Source organism: Cervus elaphus, chromosome 15, assembly GCF_910594005.1.
Source record: "Cervus elaphus chromosome 15, mCerEla1.1, whole genome shotgun sequence".
NCBI classification, from domain to species: domain Eukaryota; kingdom Metazoa; phylum Chordata; class Mammalia; order Artiodactyla; family Cervidae; genus Cervus; species Cervus elaphus.
In genome coordinates, this window is record NC_057829.1 from 91,954,960 (window position 1) to 91,980,899 (window position 25,940).

The 25,940-nt window shown below is 53.6% G+C and overlaps 1 protein-coding gene across 1 annotated transcript in view; it reads right to left on the bottom strand.

The window, feature by feature from the left end:
• TCERG1L (transcription elongation regulator 1 like) overlaps nucleotides 1–25,940 on the bottom strand; it is a 194,239-nt gene that overhangs the window by 61,274 nt on the left and 107,025 nt on the right. Inside the window, exons 5-6 of the mRNA XM_043926019.1 lie at nucleotides 4,587–4,678; nucleotides 729–817 (exon numbers count right to left, since the gene is read on the bottom strand). Of these exons, the coding sequence (XP_043781954.1) occupies nucleotides 729–817; nucleotides 4,587–4,678 (181 nt within the window). The remainder of the gene's footprint in view (nucleotides 1–728; nucleotides 818–4,586; nucleotides 4,679–25,940) is intronic.

Here is a 25,940-nt window from a genome sequence, read left to right on the forward strand (position 1 = left end):
TGTCCAGCAGAGAGCAGGGTTTCCCGCGGTACGCGGGGGGCCAGGGCAGGACAGATGCTGGGATCCACTCAGGACATCAGACAGGGCAGACGCCACACCCAGGGACCGCGGTCGGCTGCCGTTCCTACCTCGATGGCACGTTAAGTGGCTCTGTTCCTTTTTTCTAAATTAGCTGTTCCTCCCAACCGTATCCTGCAGTCTAATCTGCAGGCTTTAAAACTAATTTTACTATAATAACCTTTTTTTTCTGCTTCTAAATTATTCCATTATAAAAGGACATTTTTGAAAGCCAGAGTCGGAGGCTCCCTCGTGGAGGGCGCTTTGAGTGCAGAGGCTCAGAGAACGGGAATCCTCACAGGGCAGCCACAGAGAGCGGGCACGTCTTTAATTAACAGCTCCTCGGTTACGCTTCTCCTGGAGTCCACGGAAAGGCCTTTGAAGTGCAAGGCGTGCCGCCGTCTCTCCAGACACGGCCTTTCTCAGATCAATACGCCATGGCCTTCCTACTTTACTGCATATTTGCAAATGTATTGGAGCAGGATAACTTATCACTTAAGTGCTATTTTTCTTTTGGCAGATGGTGACAACGGTGTGGAACTCTACCCGCCAGGAGCTGCAAATTGCTTTGTGTAAAACAGCATTACCCACAGGGCATGCATTTCTCTCTGGGGGAGACCAGCCTGGGTCAGAGGGCTGTCTCCCCAGCCCCCAGGCTCGGGGTGTCTTACCAGGGGGATCCCGGCACCGGGGTGGATGCCACGGGCCTCGTGCCTTTGGCCGCACTGTCCTCGCTGGTCACCAGGATCGACGGAGGCTCCTGTGAATAGAGAGAGCAGGAAAGCACTTTAAAACAAATTGAAACACTCCTCTCCAATTAGAGGCAACCAAGTAAAGACTAACTAGTCTCCTGCAGACAGATCTGCCCATAGCGGCTCTTAGGTAATGACCGGCTCAGCAGAGCCAGGGCGCGGGCCTGGTGGGGGGGGTGGTGGTCACGTGAGACTTTAAGAATTCATGGCACAACTGACGTGTAGACGAGGGCCTCCCTGTAATTATCCCGAATTGGCTTGGTTGCCTGCTTCTGCAGAGACAGACATGGGCAGAGCAGCTGAGAAAGCCCTTCTGAACGGCCCAGCGCCCGGGGCAGAAGCCCCCCAGTACTCGTCTCTGGAAACAGGCTGACTGAGGGTCTGGACTTACGGTGTCAGCGAGCCCAGCCTCCAGCGGCGGAAGCCCTCCGAGCAGCGAGGGCCCCGGGAGGCGGGGCCGGCCCGGCCCGGCCCGGCCCTGGCAGGCAGGGGAAGGGACAAGCCCGTGTCCTTGCAGTGTCCTGTCACTCCAAGGACGCCCCCCGCCCCTCGATTTCTGGAGTATCCACCTGGGGGCAGAGTTCATGGCCTGTTTCACATGGTGTAGCTGACCGTGATACACAGTCGGGTCTGAAAAGCACCGACTCTGTCTTCATGTAGAAAATAAGAATGTCTGAGCATGATATCCCCTAGAAGAAAATGAAGATTTCCTAAAGTTAAAAAAAAAACCAAAACTACAGCTAGGAAGCTAGGACACCTGACCATTGTTTATTATGGATAGAATCTGGACAGAAATAAAAGCTTTTCTGAGATTAAAAACCATAGACAATTATAACACCAACATAAACGTGAACCCAAGAGTCAGACTGACTTACCTAGACGTGCGGATATACAAGAGACACTGAATTTTGTTAAACAAGGGAAAGTGAAAAGTGAAATTGTTAGTTGCTCAGTTATGTCCAGCTCTTTGTGACCCCGTGGACTGCAGCCCGCCAGGCTCCTCTGTCCATGGGACTCTCCAGGCAAGAATACTGGAGCAGGTAGTCATTCCCTTCTCCAGGGGATCTACCCCACCCATGGATTGAACCCGGGTCCCCCACATTGCAGGCAGATTATTTACCATCTGAGCCACCAGGGAAGCCCTTAAGCAAAAGGAAACAGGACCAAACTTCTAAGGTGGAAATGAAAAATTACCATGAGAAAATTTTTTAAGAAGTCAGTGCTATCTCAAACCTTGAGCAGCTCCAAGAGAAAACTGAAACCACAATAAACTCTAGTGACAAGGGTGCTCTAGGGAGCACAATAAACTCTAGTGGCAAGGAAACATGTCTTTCTTTCTACCGCCTGTTTTCATTATTTTAATCTCAAATTTAGAATAATATAATAAGGACCTCGTTTCCTTTCTCTCGAAAAATCAGTAAGATTACAAAATCCTAGTACATTATTCCAAACAGCAACCAGGTTCTGAGCTGAGAACGTTAAGTTCAGTTCAGTCCAGTCGCTCAGTCGTGTCCGACTCTGCCACCCCATGAACCGCAGCACACCAGGCCTCCCTGTCCATCACCAATTCCCAGAGTCCACCCAAACGCATGTCTGTTGGGCAATTAAAGCTCTAGATTCATTTAGAAAAAGTTAAATGTCATCCTGAAAGCTGAGAATCTTTTTCTACCACCATCAGTGTCAGCGCTTCATGAGGCAGTGTAGGTAAGGACAGGGTTAGCCGGCTGTGGGATGATCAAACACCAGGACGCCCACGCCCCGTGCCCTGTGGGGCACCGCTGGTGGGCGGCCGCGCAAGGACAGGGCCATTGCACCAAAAGCCCAGACGCTTGTCCAGGGGCCCCCGAGGGCCACACTGGGACCACAGCTCATTCTCACCTCCCAGCTTCCTTTCGAACAGAGTTGTTAGCGAGGAAAGGGCTGGGTTCTGAGAGCACCGAGAGGAAAGATTCAAATATAAAGTTAAAAGATCACCAGGGTCAATCTATACGGGTGAGATAAACCCCAAATAAGTCACTTGAAGCTACAGTAAAATCGCAGGCAATGAAGTGAGACCTCCTCCTGCCCACGCCCTAGCAGGACCCTCGTCACCAGGAGTGAACAGCCAATGTCAACAGAGCCGGCCAGAGGATGAGCAGGGAGGCCTGGGATGCAAAGGTCAGCGGACCAGGTCCAGCGTGGCTGCTGGGAACCCCATTCATTAAAGGTTAGACACGTGAGGTCCAGGACTTGAGGCGTGGTCTCTTTCACACTCGACCATCCTGGTATCTTACTGGGGTCTGCCCAGTGCCCTTCTTTCATTGTGACAGGTAATTACATGGAATAAACGATTTGCAATTTATATGATTATTCCTAATTCATAAGTTCACGAACAACTGTTTTTTCTGGAATTTTGGGATAGTATAAAGTCTTAGTTTCCTATGGGAAAATAAGTTCAGGATAAATAATGAACATAACAAAGTGTATTCAGAAACAGTTGTGTTAAAAATACACGGGTATGTTAAGACCAGAGTTTATATTACTAATCCAATCAGGAAAACGAGGGGAGATTTTCATTACGAAGCTAATTGAACAATGAAACCCAATGAGGAGCCTCTGTGAGTAGTAGATTTCCCCCGATAATTTTTTCAGGGAAATACGATGGGACATGATTTGTGATAGAGAGACTAACACTTAAATTTGGCGATGCTGGGATTCTCCACCGCTAATTACCAAGGTCGTCTTCTGGTGTGGCGCGCTGGCTATGATTTCCTGTTGGTGATAAAAATGGCTAATCATGGCATAAAACTCCCCTCCTCACTGAAGTAATAAAAGTGAATTAGACGCACAGAGCGCAGAGATAAAGAAAGTTGTTAAAGCAGAAGAAAGACGATCTGTTTAATAAAGATGCAATTCTGGCATGGATGTTCATCTCAAAGAGAGAAATCCTTCATCGGGAAGCAAGAGACTAATTTGCACTATCGTTCGTGATTCACTGACACCATCTAGCCCCAGCAGTAATGAGGGAGAGGATGGTGGGGACCACAGGTGAGGGTGCCCAGGGATGTTGCTGATGGGGAACAGGCAGGACAACCACAGGAACGGGGACCTAGCAGGCCGAGGTAGAGATAAGGCTGATAACAGCATAGGAAGAGAGAATGTTCACACAGCACTGGGGCAGACCAGAGGCCACCAGGGTGTCTGACGGATCAGACCAGAGGCCACCAGTGTATTTAATGGATCAGAGCATGTTATGTGCCATTTATGACTTTCAAAGGCAGCAGTAAAAGTTGATTTCTTGGTTATTCATGGGAAAGGAAATGCACTCAACATATTCTCAGTCAATCTATAAAATGCTGCTTTATAGGGAAGGACCTGAGATTCTGTGTTCAGAAAACACAAGCATGCACTGGTTTTCCTGTAACAGTGAAACCAAATGCAGATCACAGCTTCGCCCAAGGGGTGTCCAACTGCACAGCCTGGCCGCCTGTGTGCACACGCCTTCTGAGACAGGGGGACAGCACACGTGAGAATCCAGGGTCACCACCCAAGCCCCTCTGAGCAGAGCCTGCCAGTGGGCTCTGGACTGGATACAGATGGGAAGGCCAGGCTGCTCCTGCTTGGCTCCCAGACGCCCCTCCCTTCTGCTGGGTTCTGCAGCGGTCCCCCTGGCAGTGGCCCGGTACCACAGAGGGGACTGCAAAGCATCACTGCTGAGAGTCAGGTGGGAAATGGGGGGAAGGGTGTGTGGGCCCCCAGGGCCCCCGGGTGGGAGTTGTGCATCTCACAGCCACCAACCTTGTCCTCTCCATCCCCCGCTGGGCTCTTCCTCTCTGCGTGTAGCACCAGGGCTGGGGGGCAGGGCGCCCGGCTGCGCTCTCTGCTTTTGTCTGTGGAACCAAAACAACCATCGTTAACATCCATCTGACACATCAGTTTGTAAAACCGAAGACGGACAAAGAGCAGCCTCGGGAATTCTAAGTGCCGGCGCGTACAGTGCGTCCCGCGGCAGCCCGTGCCAGCCTCGCTGTCTGACCACATGGTGCTGACCGAGCCTCCGCCAGGGCTTCGTGTCCAGCCTGGCGACCCCAGCAGCACTGGCCATGCAGTGACTGACCACGCTGGGCCAGGCCGTGTTGGCCACGAGGGACGGGACTCGGGCCGCTCCGACAAGGACCAGGGGCCAGCGTGGGCGGCAGAGCCAGCAGGCACTATCAGCGGCTATGATGGGCCACCCTGGTCCCCGATCCCGAGCAGGAGTGGGGCCCACGCGGGTCACACCCTCACTGCCATCGTCCGTCGCTCACTGACCAGGCTCTGGTTCCACGGGCAGCCTTCTCAGTGCTTCCACTGTGCAGACAGTGACTGCCTGACGGAACGTGGCAAAAGCCTGAGGCTGGATATGAAAACAGGTCGGCTTCATCGTATTCTAACATGCCGTGTAGCCTCAGATGTCTGTAGGCAGTGACGGGCGGCAAGGTTAATCACACAGTTAGGGCCAAGGATGAGGGGAAACTCCAAGCCACCCAACCACAAACCAGCCTCACAAACAGATACATCCACCGAGAAGACCCGGGAAGGGTCGGGAAAGGGTTGCTTGACCTGGAGTTCCATCTGTGCAACATGTCTGGGGAGGTCCCGGGGTGGTTCCTGCCCAGTAAGACGGAGGAAGGAAGGACATAACGGATCAGTGTGTGTGTGTGTGCATGTGTGCATGTATGTGTACATATGTGTGCGTGTGTGTGCATGTGTGTGTTTATATGTGTATGTGCGTGCGTGAGCATGCTTGGGCTTGGCTCCCGCATGGAGCCCAGCAGTGGTGACCACAGTGGGCATTGATGCCCGCCCCCTAGTGGCTGCAGAGCTGGGTCCAGGCTCTGGGGCAGCCTCTCCAGAGCCCTGGGAGTGGAAACATCTCCCTGCAGACACTCCACTAACAGCTGATCTCAGAGGTGCCTTGGGGCCCTCAGGTCAACTCTGGACCAGGACCAAATATCCAGTCCACACAGAGGAGCTTCGTCTGGACAAGGCAAAAGCAGGCGGGAGCCAGCCTCGAGGCCTGGCCTCCGTCTGTCACAGGCAGGGCCGGATGGACAGAGGCGGCCCTGGGCACAGCCAGGCCCCTTGTCAGCGATGTCGCTCTGAAGGGTGCCTGGGCCTGCAGGCTCTGCCCCAGGGCCAGCTGGCTGGTCCTGGCTGCTTGAGAGCCCTGAGCTCAGGCTGGGGGCAAACAGACCAAGCGTGGCCCCCGGACCTCGTGGGCCTCCTGCTGCCCTCGCGTCTCCACACCGAGTGTGTCTGGAGTCTAGACCACACACTCCATTCGCACAGGGTGGCCAATGCCGACCACTCGCCTCCCAGGCCACAGGGACCACCACCCAGAGGCCTGCCTTGGGCCTGGAGACACCACCTACGGGGCCATTTCATCCCCAGACTCGGGGAAGGAGCTCCCAGCTCTTCGCTGAACCATAAACCCAATCTGAGTCAACAGACCACATTTAACACCACGCTCCGCCCTAGAGGGCTGTGGGGCTTTACTTTATCACCCGTCACAGTGATGAGCAGAGCTCCCGGGCAGCTTCCAGAACCTGTGAGAATGAGCCCCTCTGCCAAAGGCGTCTTCTGGTCGAGATGCGAAGGGCTGTGTGGGCCAGGAGGCTGGCTCCAGATGGGACGGTCCTGACCCACCCACTTCCTGTGTCTGCGAAACAGATCACGCCGCCCGCAAAAGACAGAGGAGCCGATAGAGGGGGTGATATAACAAGATGATCACTAACTGGGTGACACCGAAGCTCTGCTTGGAAAATCAGAGGAAGAGACGAGAGTGGCCCAGAGAACAGACCTCCCAAAAGGGAGGGTTTCTTTGTAAAGTCCCACGGCTGTGTCCCCCATGTGTTATGCTGTGTGTGGGACCACGTGCCCGAGTTAACGTAGGCCTCATCAATGCCCACGGCAGGGCCACCCGGCCCACACTGCCTCCCATGCCTGCTTGCTCATCTCCTTCTCTTGGGGACCCTTCAGGGATGCAGACCCCAGACCGCTACCCCCCGGCAGCTCCCAGCAACAAGGTGTTCCTCTGCGGGTGGAAAGAGACATAAAGTTCCACTGGGTCAACAGTAGATTCTCAGTGCCCTGGCCCCATGCCTCCTGCAGATGCTGACAGATAATGCAGTTGAGAGTCAGGGAACCCCGGCAGCTTCAGCTCAGGCCCTGATCCCGCTGGCCACCAGCTCTGTGTGGGACGGGGGTGGGTTTGCAGGAGGTATCCGGGGGGCAGCCCTGGAACCCAGCAGTTCTCACTGCTGCAGATAAGGAACAGAGTGGGGAGTTGGAGCCCAGGGTGGGTGGACGGGGGTTGCAATGACGTCTGGATGCGGGTGACCTTGGAAAGGTATCTACACCAGGCAGAAACATGCAAGGGCCTGTGCCAGGGGGACCACCAAGGAGACGGCCGTGGAAAGCAGCATCTGGAGAGCCCATCAGAGCAGCTCTCCTGAGAAAAGGAGGCGGGAACACGGCGCCCTGCCTTGCCCTGGAGATCTTGGCTGGAGAACCTCCCCAGAGCCTCCCGAAGGACCTGGGACCCTCGACTCCTGCTCTGTGAAGGAGGTCAGAGAACAGGAAGAAGCTGAATGCTCCCCAAGCCCCCCACCCCAAGCAAGGCCCCAGGAAGGAAGAGGAGAGCTTGAACTTGCAAGGAGGTGGAATGGTCTGGTTATCAGCCTGGGCTCCGACTTCTAATTGCTGGACCGGGGCCTGAGGCATGTGCAGAAATGAGCAGATGGCTGTTCACCCCTAAGCATGTGGTCTGGGTTCCTTCCCAGACGGCAGGGGGGAGGGGGGCTGGGGGGACTCCAGACAGAAAACAAAGCGATCAGGTATCCCTGAAATATGAGGAGCAGCTTCTCATCTCGGGCCAATAATACACGCTGTAAAAAAACGTGCGAGGAAGCTGATAGCAGCGTCTGCGCTCGTCATGTTGTTCTCAACGACAGCAGTCTTGCTTACGTGTGTTCCCTCATTACCTGAGAAAACATTCTTTTTTCATTTATTGAAAACACTTGATGCTTTTGAACTGTGGTGTTGGAGAAGACTCTTTAGAGTCCCTTGGACTGCAAGGAGATCCAACCAGTCCATCCTAAAGGAGATCAGTCCTGGGTGTTCATTGGAAGGACTGATGCTAAGGCTGAAACTCCAGTACTTTGGCCACCTGATGCGAAGAGCTGACTCATTGGAAAAGACCCTGATGCTTGGAGGGATTGGGGGCAGGAGGAGAAGGGGACGACAGAGGATGAGATGGCTGGATGGCATCACTGACTCGATGGACGTGCGTTTGAGTAAACTCCGAGAGTTGGTGATGGACAGGGAGGCCTGGCGTGCTGCGATTCATGGGGTCGCAAAGGGTCAGACATGACTGAGCGACTGAACTGAGAACACTTGATTCCTATAAAGAAACTGGTTCCTCAAGTCCAGCGTTTGGGCTGCATGCCCTGTTGGTCACAGGACAGCTTCTTCGAGAAGATGGTCCTGATCATCACTCCAAAGACCCCTCACTGCATGGCTGGGCCGGGGCCCAGAGCCCCCTGTAAAGCCTGCGTCTCCCCGTTCATCCTGGAAGGGCTGGTGCAACGGCTCCGCGAGGGCCACCCCCGCTCCCTCTGACCTGCTTCACCGCCCCGTGCTTTGACTTCGGCACAAACCCCATGGGGTCGCCATCAAACACCCCATAGGGTGTCAAAAAGAACTAGTTTATGGAGGGAAATCAGCAAGTCATAAGACCCTGACCAGCTTAGGGGCGCCCACGATACATTTCCACGCTGTGAGGGAGGCAGGGTGGTCCTATCTTCGGGGCAGTTGGTCTACTGATCCAGACCAGCTCTGGGGTTGGAAGAGCTCTCAGACGGCCTGCAGTTCGCTTTTCCTCCCGGCAGGGCTGGGCAACAAGAAGGCCTGGGCAGGTTGCAAGGAAGCCGGGAAGGAGAAAGGGCACCTGTATGAGAACCAGCATGACACACCCAGTCAGTCCTTGTCCAGAGCCCAGCACAGCCCTGGCTGCAGGCGGGGACAAGTGGGAGGAGAAGGTGAGAAGTGAGACTCCCCTCAGCGCGCTGCAGGGGGACCTCCCTGGCGGTCCAGTGGCTGAGACTCTGTTTTCCAACGCAGGGGACTCCAGTGTGATCCCTGCCTGGGGACCTAAGGTCTTACATGCCACATGGCTAGGCCCAAAGATCAGAAAAAAAGACCTTTTTAAAAAAGGATGAAATATAAAGAAAAAAAATGCTGTGGGAGTTGATGAGGGTGATGGCAGGGGATACACAATAGCCCTGGGAAGGTGGACAGTGGCGGTAGCTTGTCCGCTCCTTCTCGTGGGCAAGACAGCTCAGCAATCGGTCAACCTCGCCTCCCTGAAGGAAGAGCCAGGCGGGCTCCCGGTGCCCTCACCTGAGCTCGGGGGTCACCAGCACGTCCCCTGTTGCTCAGCAGTCCCCTCGAAGCCACCTGTTCCCTTAGAGGACCAGAGACGTAAGGACTCAGAGGTGTCCGCCATAACCTAGTATCAGGTCTCAGGCCAAAAACGGCGGATAGATATCAGCAACGGACAGCGACTATAACTGGAACTTCAGCCAAGGCTGCTTCTACTGGATAAAGCACGAGGATTCTTTTAAACATTTAAAGACTGCTTTCTTAATTACTAAAATGAAGAAACACTGCAGACAAGTCAAAACTGTCTAACTTATCAAAAATACATGAAACTATGTCAGCGTCTTCTAATTTGAAAGGTGATTCTGAACCTGAATCTCATTTTAATCCAAATACACTTTGTCCTCTCTTGGTCTCAATTTCCTCAAATGTGTGTGTGTGTGAGTCACTCAGTTATCTCCGACTCTTTGCGACCCCATGGACTGTAGCCCACCAGGCTCCTCTGTCCATGGGATTCTCCAGGCAAAAATACTGGAGTGGGTTGCCATTTCCTCCTCTGGGGAGTCTTCCTGACCCAGGGATGGAACCCCCGTCTCCTGCATTGCTGGCAGATTCTGGGATTCTGAAAGTCAACAGGACATCTGGAGCTGTCTGTGGAATACCACAAGAAACAGAAGATGCCAACTGGGAACTCGGTTTCCTGTTGGGGAGAAGGGAAGTGGATTAACCCCAAGGAGGAGAACGAAGGAGACAATTGACCTTCTTTGTCCTGAAAACCAAGAGTGACTTCTGACAGTTGTTCCCTGGGAACCAGCCTCCTCTGACCCATGTGCAATCAGTGGGGAATCTCCCTTAGGCAGAGGGGCCCCCTGATCTACAGATGGTCTGCACTGCAGTACCCGGGCAGTGACTTCCTGGGGGTGCCAGTGAAGTTGCAGGGGGCACCAGGATGGCTTGAGTTCCCTGGTTGTTGCAGACTTGGGCCTCGGTGGGCAGGTTGACAGAGCCTGTCCCCACCACTAAACCCCACGTGCACACGGGCCTCTGCCTGCAGAGGTTGGAAGCGACAGACTGGTCCCTGCAGCAGGGGCTGTGCTCGGAGACAGAGGTGACCACCACCCCTGGAGAAGCCTCTGTAGGATGTGAGGTACCAGACGGCAGTCCTGGTGTCACAGCTTTTGTTTGCCACAATCTAGAGAACCCACTTCTCTACACGAGTGTTCTCACATCCGAGAATCAACAGTGCATCACCCGCTCAGGGAAATGTCTTAAGGAGAATAATGAATGGTGTTCTAATCTTGAATCCTGTCTCCCTGTAACCATCGTCTTAAAATAATTTCTGTGATGCTTGAGCAAAGTGGAAACAATCAGCTCATTTTATACCAAAGTAACTCAGACAAGGGAAGCCGTTTTCCAGGTTGCAAAATAAACCACTGGGGAGGGCCAAAATTATTTGCCAATTTTAGAGGCATTGCACTCCTTTGAAAAATGTGATAGTAAAATAAAGGAAGAGATGTGACTCATGTGGAAGAAGCTAAAAGGGACGCACTCAGGTCTGCTGTGCGTGGTTCTCAGAGAGGCTGGCGGGGGCACTGACTCTCAGATCTCCTCCTCCCTAAAAACCACGGCCCCAGGGAACCTGGCCGGAGTCCAGCCTTACTGCCGCCCAGGTGGCACCTTAGCAAGAGCTGCAGGCCCTGGGGAACCCACAGAGGCAGGAGAGACACGCAGAGACTGAGAGCTGGCCGGCAGGAGCACCGTGGGGGCGCGCAGGGTGCTGGGCTGGCCCCTGCGAGGGCGGGGGCTGCAGGCGGGCAGAGGGAGCACCTCCTCCAGCCCCCTTGTCTCTCCAAGCGGCCCCCTTGGGAGCCCCAAGGCTTTCCTGGCTCGGACCCTGGAAGGAGGAGGCGGAGGCTGAACTCCTGGGACCCCGTCTTCCAGGGCACACTTCTGGGCTGCCTGTCAGTATGGCCGGGAGCAGACCTGGCCAAGGCCAGAGTCCCGGGGAGCCCATCCTCCTGTTCCTTTCCTCAGGCCCACATATTGGGGTCACCACAGAGAGGCTGACACAGCCGGAGACCTGAGGCTGCGAGTCAGATCCCAGGGGCCCTGGGAGCGTAGCTGCTGGGCATGTGGACGCTGCTGGGGACGCCCATCGCCAACACGGTCAGCAGACAGGAGGGCATCTCACCACCTCCCTGAGGACACAGCCACTGCGCAAACCGCCAGCCACGTACCTGGGACACAGGTCCTGGCAGGGGCTACGGTTTGTCAGTTTTGTCCGACGGCCCGGAGAAAACTGGGGGTAAAGGGCAGACACGGGCCAGCAGAGGCGCCCCTGAGTGATGCTCTCAAGACCACTCAGGGACCAGCAGGGCAGCCTGAGGCCAGGACCCCAGGCGCTGGAGACAGCCGAGGCCCCCAAGGTCAGTGGATGCAGCCTGCGGCTGTGGGAAGCCGCTTCATGCTCACAGACGCTCCGCCCCGCAGCAAAGGCTGGCCAAGGCCTCCCCACCTCTGCTGTAACTGAAGATCATTTTCAGGTAAGTGGCAAATCATTTCTGAGTCCTCCTGCATTTTTCATAGGCGGTGATTTCTCAGAGTTGACAAGCTGCAGAGAGAATTCATTTTCTAACCCGTTAGTGACACCCTGGGTTTCCCTTTGCAGGAACAAAGGGTTTTAAAACACTCTCAGGAGAACTTGGCTTCCTCCACAGAAAGGGTCACAACACTGCCACGTGGCCCCACCCCTGGAACCCGACTGCTTCCTCTCCCGCAAAGAGACCACACGGAGCCTGTCTCCACCCCCTGGGCCCCAGCCCGGACCCCAGCCCAGAGCTTCTGGATCCTGCCGCTGGCCTGGCTGATTTAACAGGGGTCTGATCTCACCACTGGACAGAAGGATGTGGACAGGACGGGTCATCCTCACCGGATTCCTAGAGCCTGAGGCATCCCGGCGCTCTCGTGGAGGCAGCCCGCTTTATACCATGGGCAGCCAGGTTACATGATGGCATCACCAACTCGATGGATGTGAGTAAGCAAGCTTCGGGAGTTGGTGATGGACAGGGAGGCCTGGGGTGCTGCAGTCCATGGGGTCACAAGGAGTTGGACACGGCCGAGCAAGTGAACTGACCGACTGACTGAGCCATGTCAGAACGGGGATGAGGGAAACTGCCCGCGGCTCAGTGAGCTGTTGGACGCTGATGGTCAGAGCACTCCTGCCCCATTTAAGGGCGCAGCACCTACCTCACCTGGACGTGGGTTTCCGGCGCAGGGGGAGCGTCAGGGCTGGGATGGAGACTGGCTCCACGCTGTGCCAGCCCAGAGAGCTGCTCCCAAGGTCCCTGGGCAGCGCAGACCCCAGGGAGCAGGCCCAGAGGAAGCTGGCACCTGGGACAGTGTGGTCCAGGGATGCTTTAGAGGGCCAGCCACCCAGTCCACCCCGCTGAGATCAGTAAACGTGTGTTCAGTGGATGAATGGATGAAGGAGCTGCAGGGACTCCAAGGACAGGTGCAGTTTCAAACACATGCTCAAAGTTCTGATCACCATTCCTAAGTGGGGATATCAGAGGCAAAAGAGACGCATGAAATGAGACGATTTCTGTAAGAGATGAAAAATCTTCTGTGCACTTCATCAGACATGTGGTGAGCCAGCTAGGACCTCCCCGCAGACGCGGCCAGGAGAGGAGGAGACGGCTGGGCTAGATGGAGGAGGGGCGGGAGGGGGCGTGGCAGGGGGGAGAAGAGAGAGACGCCCCTGCAGGCTGCAAACCGTCCCTCAGGGTCTCTCTGGCCCCGGTAGAGCGTGTGGCAAGAGGGCAGCATTCAACCTTTTCCGAAAAGCGTAAATCCATTTCCCTGTTCCAGCCTGAGTTGCTTCAGCAACGCCCACCTTTCCAGGCAGCAGGGGAATTACAGACGCTGAAAGACGGAGGAAAGCACCCGCCCACCCCTGCACCTCGCCCAGCAGTGAGTGCGCCCCCCCGCGCGGGCGTCCCGGGCATCACAGGGGGGCTGTCCCTGCGGGCACCCCGGGATGGAGCCGGTACAGGGCTCAGGCGCCATCCACCCGAGAGGCCGCAGGCGCACGCGTGCACACAAGACGACGGCTTGGATGATCTTTCAGCCGTCACAGAAGTTAAACTCATTACACAGAAACCCTCTTAGTTAGCTTACTGTCTGGTCTACACATGCCAGGAAGGAATGGGGAAAAAAAAAACAAACACACATGTGCAGAAAGTGGCATGACTTTTTCTAAAGCTGATATCAAAAATAAGTTATCTGTGCTATAAAAACTGTTCATGCTATGCATCGCTTTCAGAAACCGCCACAATATTGTCAAGCAATTAGCCTCCAATTAAAATAAATTAATTAATTAAAAAGAAAAACGTGGCTGCATCTTTGAAAACCATCCTAAGGTGTATCATTTCCGCTCTTCTGACTCCAAGGACACTGCACCATCTCCTGCTTGGGCGCTGGCAGCTGTAGCCACGTCAGGGTCAGGGGTGTGCCGTGCCCTGCATCCAAGCCTCCCGAGGCCGCCGCTAGCAGCCACTCCGGGGCTGGCACCGAGCAGTGGGCTTGGGCCCGGGGTCAGCGGGTGGGCAGGTGAAAGGCGGGAGGGAGGGGTCCCAGGACAGCACTCCCCACGACGCCCCTGTACGGCCCCTCCCGAACACCTCCCGTCTCCGCTGAGGTCTGACCCTTCCCGAGGCACACTGCAGTCCTTCGCGTTTCTAACGAGGCCTGCACGCCCGGCCCGTAGCCATGTGGCCTCTGAGCCCCTCTGCTGCAGTTTACAGTCTGTTTCCACTTATCTCTGCCTCCAACAACACGACCTGGCATGCTGCCGTTTTTTATCTAAGCAGCCCCTACCTCCCTGGGCAGTTATTAAATCTCTTTCCACTCTTTCGTCCTGAGGCTTTTTCTAGCTGCCTCGTGTGTTCCATGAGCTTTAACAACCGGGGCTCCCACGGGGGCCTGAGGTCACAGGGGAAGGGGTCCAACTTAGTGGAGTCAAAATGGCCGAACGGGAAGCCCCCCAGCCACCCCGGCAGGTGTAGACCTCGGTCATCTCTGGGCCCCTGAGAACGCTGCCTCCTGCCTCTGCACACTGAGCCTCCCTGTTTTAATGGGAGGATGAATTTCAGACAAGACAATGGCCCAGGTGATGCTCCCAGGAGCTTAGGGAGAGTCTCCCATGCAGGTGCAGGAAATGAAAAGGCCCCGTGGCTGAGGCCCTCAACGTGGTCTCAGACAAGGATGACGAGGTCCGAGGGTGACTGGCTCTCGTTCTGTCAGCTGAACATCGACAGACAGTTTGAGGAGTGTCTCAGGACTCCCGAGGGCTCCTCTAAAGGGCCCCTCAGGGCTGAGTGTGATTCCAGGCGGGGCTCCCCCACCCTGGGGGACAGGACCCCTTGCCGTTGGGGGACTGGCCTTGATTGAGAACCTGGGGGTGGACACCCCCCAGACCTGCGGTCTCTGCCACCGGGGGCTCCCGGGAAGGACACGGCTCGGGCAGCCTCCCTGCCCCCTGGGGACCAGCATCCGCCTCGTGCAAACGCTGTGGACTGTCTGGTTTCCGCACTCGCTCACTCTTTCTTCTGTCAAGTTAAAGAGCAGAATCAAGAGATGGGACTCCAATGCCCATTCAGACTCTGCTGTCCAGAGTGACCGGGGAGGCCCTCATTCTGCCCTGCCCCACGGCCACCGTCCCCCAGGTGCCCCCCCGCCCCGCCTGGTGACACCCTCCAACCTCACAGCAGCCAGGAGTCAGAGCGAGCCCAGCCCCGGGATCCTGGGAGGTTCGAGTAAAGCCCCCCCACCCGCCCCCAACAGCACCGCCATGGAGGGCTGGGAGGCGGGGCCTCCCTGCAATGTCTTCCAATCCGGGGTCATTCAACAAGGAGCACAGATTTTGGCTTGATTGGGGTTTGGGGTTAATGGAAAGGTTGCTGATCGCTAACACACAGCCGCTGAGTAGAACCTCACTAGCACCTCCCGGCAATGGGAACAGTTCTCACGTGGCGGTGGGGTCGTCACGCTATTGATCAGGGAGGATCCTTCCATGGAGGGCACCTGGAAACCCCGATTCCCCAGCAGACGGTTCTGTTCCGACCGCAGAGAGGCGACGGACGACGGTTCAGCAGTCCCCACATTCTCGCTTCTGCACCCGGTGACCGCAAAGCTCCCCAGGGCTCACAACTGTTTCTTCATTTTTTGGCCCAAAGCACGTGGCAAGCAAGGCCCTGCTGCAAGGTAGCAGGAGGCAGGAGGGGGTCAGAGGGGAAAGAACGGCAGGCGAAGCCAGGCGAGCGGTGGGCGGCCGGGCTGCCTGGGTGAGGACAGGACAGGACAGGCCCCCCCGGGGCTGGCAGATGACTCCACAGGCGAGAACGGGTCCAGAGGTGGATGCAGGGGGGCAAGGGGCGGGATCAGCTGATGGAGATGATGGAGAGCAGGTCCCTGAGCTGAGACAGCCGCATCCAGGACCCGACACGGGCCGAGGTGACCAGAGGCAGGGCCCAAGGCGGGGTGAGGCCACTCAGGCCAGCGTGAGACCAGCTGCCCCTGGGTGGTCAAGACAGGGAGCAGTTAGTCCTGAACATGTGAGGACAGCGACACATGGAACTGTCAGGTAGATAATGTTATATGCACTGCATTATATATGGTATATTATAGAGTGCTTTATACATGTAGCAAAATGGTTACATTTTATTTTCACAGTGAAGTTTTTTCCAAGGCGACTAGCTCCTGCTACTATTATTTCATAGAAAAAGAACTCAAGAGAGACCCATAGTTTTCTTAAGAGCACTTTGACAGTGGTAAAATTAAAAGTTAAGAGTCTTAGAGTTCAAATACTGTATTTAACAGCTTGGTTATCTTGACATGAGTATTCATGGCTTCATATTTTAAACCATTCTCAAAGTACCTTTTATATAACCTTTAGTTATACGTGGAAGAGAAACGCATGATTAAATATATTCATATTCTAAATGACATCATTCACTTGTATCAAATAGGAACATTTATATAAAAATGCAATATTAAAGCAATTGTAATATAAAAGGGAGATTTGAGAGAGCCCCATTTCTGGAATAGGATTTATGATGCTACTGTTGGCGACGTCTGTCCCGTAAGAGAGGGTGTGTGTCTGGACCTCCGGGCTGACACAGCTGTCGTGGGGATGCTCACTGTGGGGAATTGTGGGGCTCAGGAGAGGAGGGGCATGGCCTCCCCCAGCACACGGCCACCGTGGACCTGAACCAGCCTTCTCTTCCCGGGAATCTCCCTGGTCTGTGTGGTCAGGACATGCACTCTGGGTTTCCGGCCAGGGCCGGGCCCTCCCCTGAAAATGGGGCCCCGACCTGGGAGGAGGCAGCTGTATGGGGGCTCAGGCAGGGAGCACCCTCCCCTTTCTCCTGTTCTGGGGAGCTCAGGAGTCAGAGGGGAGGGGCATCAGCCACCACGTCCTGGGGGTGCCAGGCCGGTGCTGGGCTCAGCAGAGGGGCAGGGACAGGCATCAGACTGGCCTGGGAATAGAAACCCAGCTGAGCCAAGCACCAGGCCTGAAATATGGGGACAATCTCTCACCTCCTTCGAGTCTCAACTTTTTCAGCAGAACAGGAAAACTAGTATCTTAGTCAGCTCAGGCTGCCATAATAAAACGCACAGACGCCGCTCTGGAGGCGGGAAGCCCAGGGTCCGGTGGCACTGTGGGTTTTAATGAGCGGTCTCCTTCCGGCCCGTAGATGCTGCCTTCTCAAGCGTCCTTCTATGGCAGAGAGACTGCTCTGTGCCTCTCTCAGGGCACTAACCTCACCATCAGGGCCTCACCCACGTGACCTCATCTAAATCCAATGACCTCCCAAAGGCTCCACCTCCAGGTCTGACCACACTGAGGGTTAGGGCTTCAGCATATGAATTTGGGAAGCTGGGGGTAGGAATATCCAGTCCATAGCTGCACCCCATGCAAACTTCTGGCTGTGGGCAGAGATACTGAATATGCTGAGCAGAGCGTCTGCAAAGCAGGTGCTCATGCATCAGGATCCGAGTGATTATGGGGGCAAAATCCTCCTAAACCAGCCTCCTCTACTGCACAGGGTCTGCCTGCCACTGAGCAAGCAGAGAGGACCCCAGCCCAGACGGAGACCGGGAAGGACCCCACGAGTCAAGAGCAGGGGTCTCCCGGCGTCCCTGCTTCCCACATGTGCAAACTCAGCCCCAGGTCCAAGTGTCTTACATGCGAAATGCCTGTTCTTCTTGCTGAATCTTTGAAAAATTGTAGAAATTATTCTATCATGAACCTTGTAAGGGAAACACTTGCCAGCCCTTTGCAAATGCAACAGGAAAGACCGTTCATTCCTCCCCAAGCGTCATAGCTCACATTAAGATGTGAGCTGCGAATCAGGACGCAGATGCCAAAACTGTTCTGATGCAGCAGTGAATCTAAGTGCATCTATGGGTGTGTGTGTGTGTGTGTGTGTGTGTGGTGTGTGTGTGTGTGCACATTTCTAGGCTTTAAACCAAGTCATGCTGCTGAACATTCTAGACCCTTTTATAGGTCCCTGAGTCTCCAGGGTGAGTGGACACAGGAAAAAAGGCCTGAGGAACTGCCAAACACCTCTTTAAAAAGTTCACCTTTCACTGTCCTTGCACGGAAGCAAGGGAAGCACCCACGAGGGTCTGTCAACGTAAGGACAGTGAGGAGCTCAGAGCCTTGCTGAGTGGCTTCTGTCCCCTGCATCGAGCTGGAGGCCTGGCACCAGGAGCGCCTCATTAAGTGTATCACTTAAAAGGAATTGACATCTATTTTTAAAAATTCTCTTAGACATAAATCATGATGTGTGATAAATCCATCCTAACCTAACCCACTGGCTTGAGCTAAACAAACAGATATTTACAAGATGCATGCCCAACACACAGAAGTGCCCTTACGTTTCTGATCGCTCTGCAGGACTAAAGCCAAAGCGGGTTTTGAGAGATCTGTGCAGACTGCACAGTCTGACTGCGGTCGCCTCGGATTTACACGCCCGCCGCGCCAGCATGTGTGGGCCGGCTAGTCTCCGAGGAGCTTCCTGGTGAGGCGGCCTGACTTCTGCAGATGAATCGACATGAGCATGCAGTCCTCACCAAGCTGATTTATTTTCACATTTAGAGGTAATAAAATTAATAGTGCGGTGCTATGTCAGTGGATGAAATTAACTCGGACTTTTTTTTTTTTTTGGAACCAACTCCTTTCAGTTATTTCCTTTATTTTCAAAAGGGAAGTTATTCCAGTCATTTGATACAAATGGGTTTAATTAGTTTAAGGCAAACATAACCTTTAACAAAAATACAGGCTGGGGACCGCTGGTCTGTGTGCTACTGGAGAAAAAAACAGCGCCGCGCTCACGGGTTGATTTGTCAGGGAAGCTGTACAATCCGATTTGGTTCAGCATCAGAGCAAACCACCCACCACCTAAAGAGAAATTCCTCTGCCGAGGCCATCAAAAAGCCGGCCCATCCCTGCACACAAACATATTTTTATGACAAGGGCAGGTGCATGGAAAGACGGTGAGGAGGAGGTCCATCACAACCGTGCCCTGCCTATTCTGCTGGGTACCACCGGAGACAGGGCTGACTCTGGCTGGGGGCAGGGTAGACGTTTGCCAAGGGCCTTGCATTTTTAATGACTCTCTCTCAGAAAGGTATTAAAAATTAAAAAAAAAAAAAGCAGTCAATCCTACACTTGCCATGAAGCATCTGCTAGGAAGAGACCCTTGGTTTCAGAAACACTCAGAGGATTCTTATCTTAGGTTTACCGTTCCCCAGATCTGAGGGGCTGGTTACCACCTGAGGGGTAACCTGATCAGTGAGAATCAGAATTACTGGTCCAGAAGCCAGCATTTCTGCTGTAAATCTGAGCTTGGACACCCACGCCCTCGTCACCCTCTCCTCCGCCGAACAGAATCCAGTCCATTCCTCCCTGGTCACGTCTTGTTCTCCAGGATTCCTCCTGCCGGAATGAACACAGGATGCAGTCCCACATCTCTGCGGTGTCCGCGAGGACTCCCCAGTCCTCCGGCGCGGGGGCTCGGGGCACGTCCTCCCCAGTGCAGTCGGTGACTCTCCGCGTCCACATCTCTTCGGTGTCTGTGACGACTCCCCAGTCCTCCAGCGCGGGGGCTCGGGGCGCATCCTCCCAAGTGCTGTCCGTGACTCTCCGCATCCACATCTCTGCGCTGTCTGCGAGGACTCCCCAGCACTCCGGCACGGGGGCTCGGGGCACGTCCTCCCCAGTGCTGTCCGTGACTCTCCGCGTCGAGCGGGGCATCCCTGCTCTGCCCTGCGCTCTGTCCCTTCCCAGTCTCTTTACTAAAATCATTGGCTAACGCCTCTCCCCTTCTTGGCAGGTGAACCCCGTGAGGTAAGAGCCACATACCCACATGTAGGCTGGTGTTCAGCGGGCATCACCTGACTCCTTTGGTCCCAGTCACCTCCCCACTTGGACTGCCCCTTCTGTCTGCTCCTGGCTGGGCTATGGGCTTCTGCAGCTCACCATGTCCCCTGTGCTTGAGCCTCTGCAGTGAGGGCTTCTGTTTGCTGGAACCCGTGTCCCTCTCTGCCTGAAAAAGTTCTCCCCTCCTCCACAGAGGTGAGCATGACTGCTCCCTTCTGCCAAGCCTGCACGCAGAGGGCCACCCAGAGAAAAGACCTCACGTCCTCCTGGTTTTAAAATACGGGATGCAGATTTCTATCCCTGCACGCCACTTTTAAATGACTCATTTCATAGCTGTGAGCTCCCTGAAAACAGAAGCCACGCCTTTTAATCTTTAAACCTACTTTCAACCAACTGTGTGATTGGCACAAAAAATAGACACTTAATAAATGTTGAACGGCTGACTAAATGTCCACACAGATGAATGAACAACTATCCGTGGGAGGAGGTAAGTGGGTTTGTCAATCTGTCCCCTTCCATGGGCAGAGCAACAAATCAGCAGATAAATAAGGAAGTTGACATTATATTTGGCAGGAGCTGAGGCAACTGCCATGGGGGTTTCCACCCTAGAGCAAAGTCCTCCACAGAGGTCATTCAAGGAGCCCCCGGCAACAGGGGAGCTCCCGGGGCAGCTACACTCAACCTCAAGTGAAAGCAGGGTCTGTGCCGGAAAACAAACCTTCAGAGCCAGGACTCACTGTTCCACTGGCCGATTCTACAGTGTGAGCGCGTAGCCCAGGATCGCAGACACCTGAGCCAGTCTGCAGCGCGGACAAACAAGGTCGACTGTGGACACAAGACAAAGAGCGACAGTGGATCTCATGGAGAGGGGAGGGAAAAGGCAAGACATCCGGTCTAGGGTCTGTTCATGTGGTGTCCTTAAAGGGACCGAAGGAGGTACTTCATTCATGATGCAAGAACGGTACGCTATTAAAAATTAACAGAAAACATAAATAAGCTCTAGGGACCTATAGATATCATATAATCTATATATGTATATATTATCCTATCTAAAAGACACATGCTCCTTGGAAGAAAAGCTATGACAAACCTAGACAGCATGTTAAAAGCAGAGGCATCCTTTGCCAACAGAGGTCTGTCTAATTAAAGCTATGGTTTTTCTAGTAGTCATGTACGGCTGTGAGAGTTGGACCATAGAGAAGGCTGAGTGCCAAGGGACTGATGCTTTCGAGCTGTGGTGTTGGGGAAGACTCTCTAGAGTCCCTTGAACTGCAAGGAGATCCAACCGTGTGTGCTTCAGTCGTATTTGACTCTGTGACCCCATGCATTGTAGCCTGCCAGGCTCCTCTGTCCATGGGATTCTCCAGGCAAGAATACTGGAGTGGGTTGCCATGCCCTCCTCCAGGGGATCTTCCCGACCCAGGGATTGAACCCAGGTTGGATTCTTCCACCAGGAAGCCTTGGAGATCAAACCAGTCAACTTTAAAGGAAATCAATTCTGAATCTTCATTGGAAGGATTGATGATGAAGCTGACGCTCCAATACTTGGCTACCTGATGTGAAGAGCCAACTCTGAAAAAGACCTTGATGCTGGGAAAGATTGAGGGCAGTAGGCAAAGGGGTCAACGGAGGATGAGATGGCTGAATGACATCACTGACTCAATGGAGATGAGTTTGAGCAAACTCCAGGAGACAGTGAGGGACAGAGAAGCCTGGTGTGCTACAGTCCATGGAGTCACAAAGAGTTGGACATGATTTAGTGAGTGAACAACAATATCTATATGTACTTACGTTTACCAAATATATTTATATTAATCTACGACATATATTATGACTTCCCTGGTGGCTCAGACGGTAAAGAGTCTGCCTACAATGCGGGAGACCTGGGTTCAAACCCTGGGATGGGAAGATCTGGAGAAGGAAATAGCAACCCACTCCAGTACTCTTGCCTGGAAAATCCCATGGATGGAGGAGCCTGGTTGGCTACAGTTCATGAGGTCACAAAGAGTCGGACATGACTAAGTGACTTCACATGGCATATATACAAATATATGTATATGTTAATATTCCAGTCTCACTGAGATAAAGATAATGCTCTGTTTACCCCAAAAACAGTTGCCAGCCTAATGCAAGAAAATATTTATGCAAAAGCTTTGAAGAGTAAGAATCTGGGGACTAGAGAGGTATCTGGGGGAGCCATCACTGGATCTCTGATCCCTAATCCAGACCGCCAGCCGTAGGTCAGTGGTCCTTCACCCCACGCAGGTCCCTTCCCTCCCAGCACCCTCCTCATCCCCTCTAGCACACGGCTCTGGCCCTTGTGACCAGAGGCAAGTCCACTAGACTTGGCCAAGGGTGATGGAAAAGCGCAGCTGAAGGCTGGATGAGGGACAGAGTCTTGAGATACCCAAGTTGGTGGCCTTGGTGACGCAGAGCACCTGGGTCGAGTCTACCATCACCGCTGCCCCAGCTGCAGGCAGGAGGGTCTGCTGAGGGAAGGTGTGACTCACACAGAGCAGAGGTGTTTGCGAGGGCTGTGTGACGTCAGAGCCAGGGTCCACGCCACCCCACAGCTGTCCCGGACCCTGCTATCATCCGGGGTGTGATGACGGATCCGGGAGTCCCAGCACAGAGCATCCCACCCAGCGCTCCGCTCTGCTGATGGTTGCAGGACTGACCCGCCCCCCACATCCCTCCCATCCCTTCCTGTGCTCCTAAGGAGGCTGGGTCCCCAGGGAGGGGCTGGTCCGCCCTGCACTGCCTCCTTAGGTTGAAATGGAAAACCAGAGGCTGAGGTGTGTGTTCCCGTAGCCAGGGTCTCCACGGCCTCCCTGCGGTCTTTAAGTTCCCGACTTTCCGCTGCCCTGTCACTATCTCTCTCATAAAACTCCCCTAAATGCTAGTGTTTGAGCCACACGGGCCTCTGCAGCCCACTGTCCCATGCTCTGGAGGACTCGGGGTGTGTAGTGCAGGTCAAAACAAGGGACAGACCACACCGTCTGTCGCAAAGGGCATGCCCTACCTACACCGCCCACACGGTCCACACGGCCCCAGCCAGCCTCCTGCCTGATGGACGGCAGGGCGTCGACTCGGGGGTGAGTTAAACACCGTCCCTGTGTCCCAGATGCTTCTCCCCTCCTAATGACAGCCTCTGCCCTGCCCTCCAGACTGGCAGCCCGTGCCAGTCCCCAGCACGCCCCGCCCTGGGAGCCCCTCCACCGCCCGCCTCAGCGCAGTGAGAGCCAGGAGCATGCGGCTTTTGACAAGAAGATGGAGGGCCTGGCTGTCCTGGCGGTTAATTGGGGGTGTTATTTATGTGTTTGGGATGCTTGTGACGCTCCCTGGCTGTTTCTGATGCAATTAGTTCCATTGATGGCCAGGTTTATGAGCTGAGCGAGAACCAGAGCACCACGCCTGATACAACAGAACGCAGTGAAAATGAGTAGGCTCTCCTGGTTTCCATGCAGAGCACCCAGAAAATGGGCTTCAAAGTTTTTACAGGGAGACAAAAGCTCCCTCTTGCCTGCACAATTACCCTATCCACTTTGGAAATACATAGGCCACAGATGGGGAGAATCGAACCTCTGAAATAAGAGGCAAATGTATATGAAAACAATTTTACTGGTAGGCAGCCCCAACATCTAATTAGTATTGCAAAAACAGAGCTGAGTTTTTACATTTCAATTACTCCTATATTCAGTAATGGATGCATAATTAGCATGAATTCAGGACAATTACTATAGAAAACTTCAAAGGATGTCTCACACGAATGTTTCAATAGTTTGACTTTGGATTTTTGTGCATGTCCAAATGGGACCCTAGCATACCTTTTTAAATCAATGTAAATTGTCACAGAGGTAATACGATATCTGGGACCCAAGTGAGTGAAGATTACATGGACCTTTTCAGCTGCACACGATGTCCCCTGTGTGGCTGTTCCACCTCGTCTGTGGCTACAACAGGTCTTGCTGTCACACGCAGTCCTGCAACCACCTGGCTGGCTCGTGGGGGGTTTACTGAGGGTCAGTCCCCATGCGAGAGCCACTGGGTCAGAGGCCACGTGGTTTTGTGACTTTGATATTGTTGCCAAATAGACCACCTCATCTCGCATTGTAGTGCATGGCTGAGTGTCCCACCCGGAGGGAGTCCTGGCCTCACGATGGGGCCTGCGAGACCCATGCCAATCTGAGAAGTGAAAACGCAGGTCTTCATAGAGACTCACCTAATTTTCACTCCTCTGTTCCACAAATATTGTTTGAGAACTTCCTGTGTCCCTGGCACCATCCCGGCCCAGAGGAGCACAGGATAGAATGAAACGTGAAGTCCCCTGCCCCGTGGAGCTTATCTCCTGAAGACTAGGGACAGGGGGTCGTGAGGGTCATGTCTGAACATCAGCTCAGGTTGACGCGGTTGCTGAGCTGAGCTTCCTCTGGGTAAGCTATGTATCCACGGGGGCTGCTCTCTCCCCTTTGGGGTTGTGGCTCAGTCATCTTATAGAGTAAGGGCCCTTCTGTCTAAGATGTGTGTGTGTGTCTAGGATAAGGATGGTGAAATAGCGTTTTCCTTCTGACTTTCCTTGTAACTGTGGTCTCTGTGACAAACCCAGGCAGCATATCTAAAAGCAGAGACGTCAGTTTGCAGACAAAGGTCCACAGAGTCAAAGCTGTGGTTTTTCCAGTAGTCATGTATGGATGTGAGAGTTGGGCCATAAAGAAGTCTATGAATGCCAAAGAATTGATGCTTTTGAACTGTGGCGCTGGAGAAGACTCTTGAGAGTCCCTTGGACTGCACAGAGATCATTACAGTTAATTCTAAAGAAAATTGACTCTAAATATTCATTGGAAAGACTGATGCTGAAGCTGAAGCTCCAATAATTTGGCCACCTGAGGCAAAGAGCTGACTCACTGGAAAAGAAAAGATCCTGATGCTGGGAAAGATTGAGGACAGGAGGAGAAGGGTGCTATAGAGGATAAGATGGTTGGATGGCATCATTGACTCCATGGACATGAATCTGAGCAAACTCTGGGAGATAGTAAAGGACAAAGAAGCCTGGGACGCTATAGTCCATGGGATTGAAAAGAGCCAGGCACGGCTTGGTGACTAAACAACAAACAACAACAGTAATGGTTTCTATGCCCCAGGCTTTAAGGGGTCAGATCCACTGTTCTCTTCTTTTAGAGCTCCTGGATTCTTGTTGTCTTGAAAGACTTATCTTACTCCAAAACCTGGTCATAATTCTCCCACGATTTTCCCTAGGAGTTTCACAGTTTCATTTTGCATGCCATGGCTGGCTCCAAGTGGACTTTAATCAGGCAAAGGTGTGAGATGTGAACACATCTGTGTAATTCACCAGGTGGCTTCTCTGCTCCCTCAACGCCATCACCCGGACCATCCATGTCGCCCTTTGATCTGAAATGCTTTCCTGTCGGACCCTGAGTGCCCGTGGGAATCCGAGTCCATCCTGGGCCGACATGCACCTATTTGTCAATAGATATGAGCAGACCTCTTCTTATTGCGCTTGGCTTTATGGTGCTTTGAAAATGTTTGCATTTTTTACAAATTGAGGGTTTGTGGCAAGTTTGCACTGTCAAGACAATAGTTATATTTTTAGCAATGAAGTATCTCTAAATTAAGGTATATCCATTGATTTTTTTTAGACATACTACAATTGCACACTTAGTAAGCCGCAGAGTAGTGTAAACATAACTTTTATATGCACTGAGAAGCCAAAACACTCCTGTGACTGGCTTTATTGTGGCGTTTGCTTTATTGCGATGGCCTAGAACCAAACTCACAGTATCTCTGAGGTGAGCCTGGATTGATCGTGTATTTTTGCTCACACACATATGCACATACACATGCTATTTTAAGATGGAAAAATTTATCTGATGATACATGCGTTAGTAAATCCAACCCACCAAGGTTTTCTCTGTTCTGTTTCCTGAGGTCCCTGACAGAGGCAGACAGCCCCGGAGAGCCAGCTTTTCCAGTGTCTGCAGAAAATCTGCCTTCGACACGACAGCCCGGGCTGTGGTTCAGGGTCAAGGGCTTGGGACTCGCTCTGACAGGCATGGGGCACGGGGCTGACATGGGGATTAGCAGCCCAGCCGGGAGCCTGGAGCTGTGATCAACGCGCCCGTATCGCAGCTTGTCTGTCCTCCTCTGGCTGGCGGGGGTGCACAGCTCACCCAGAAACGAGAGACCAGATGGACCGACCAAAGGGCACCTCAGGCTTGGAACACGGTGAGTTTAACCAGACCAGCTGATGGAATCAATCTGAAATGGAA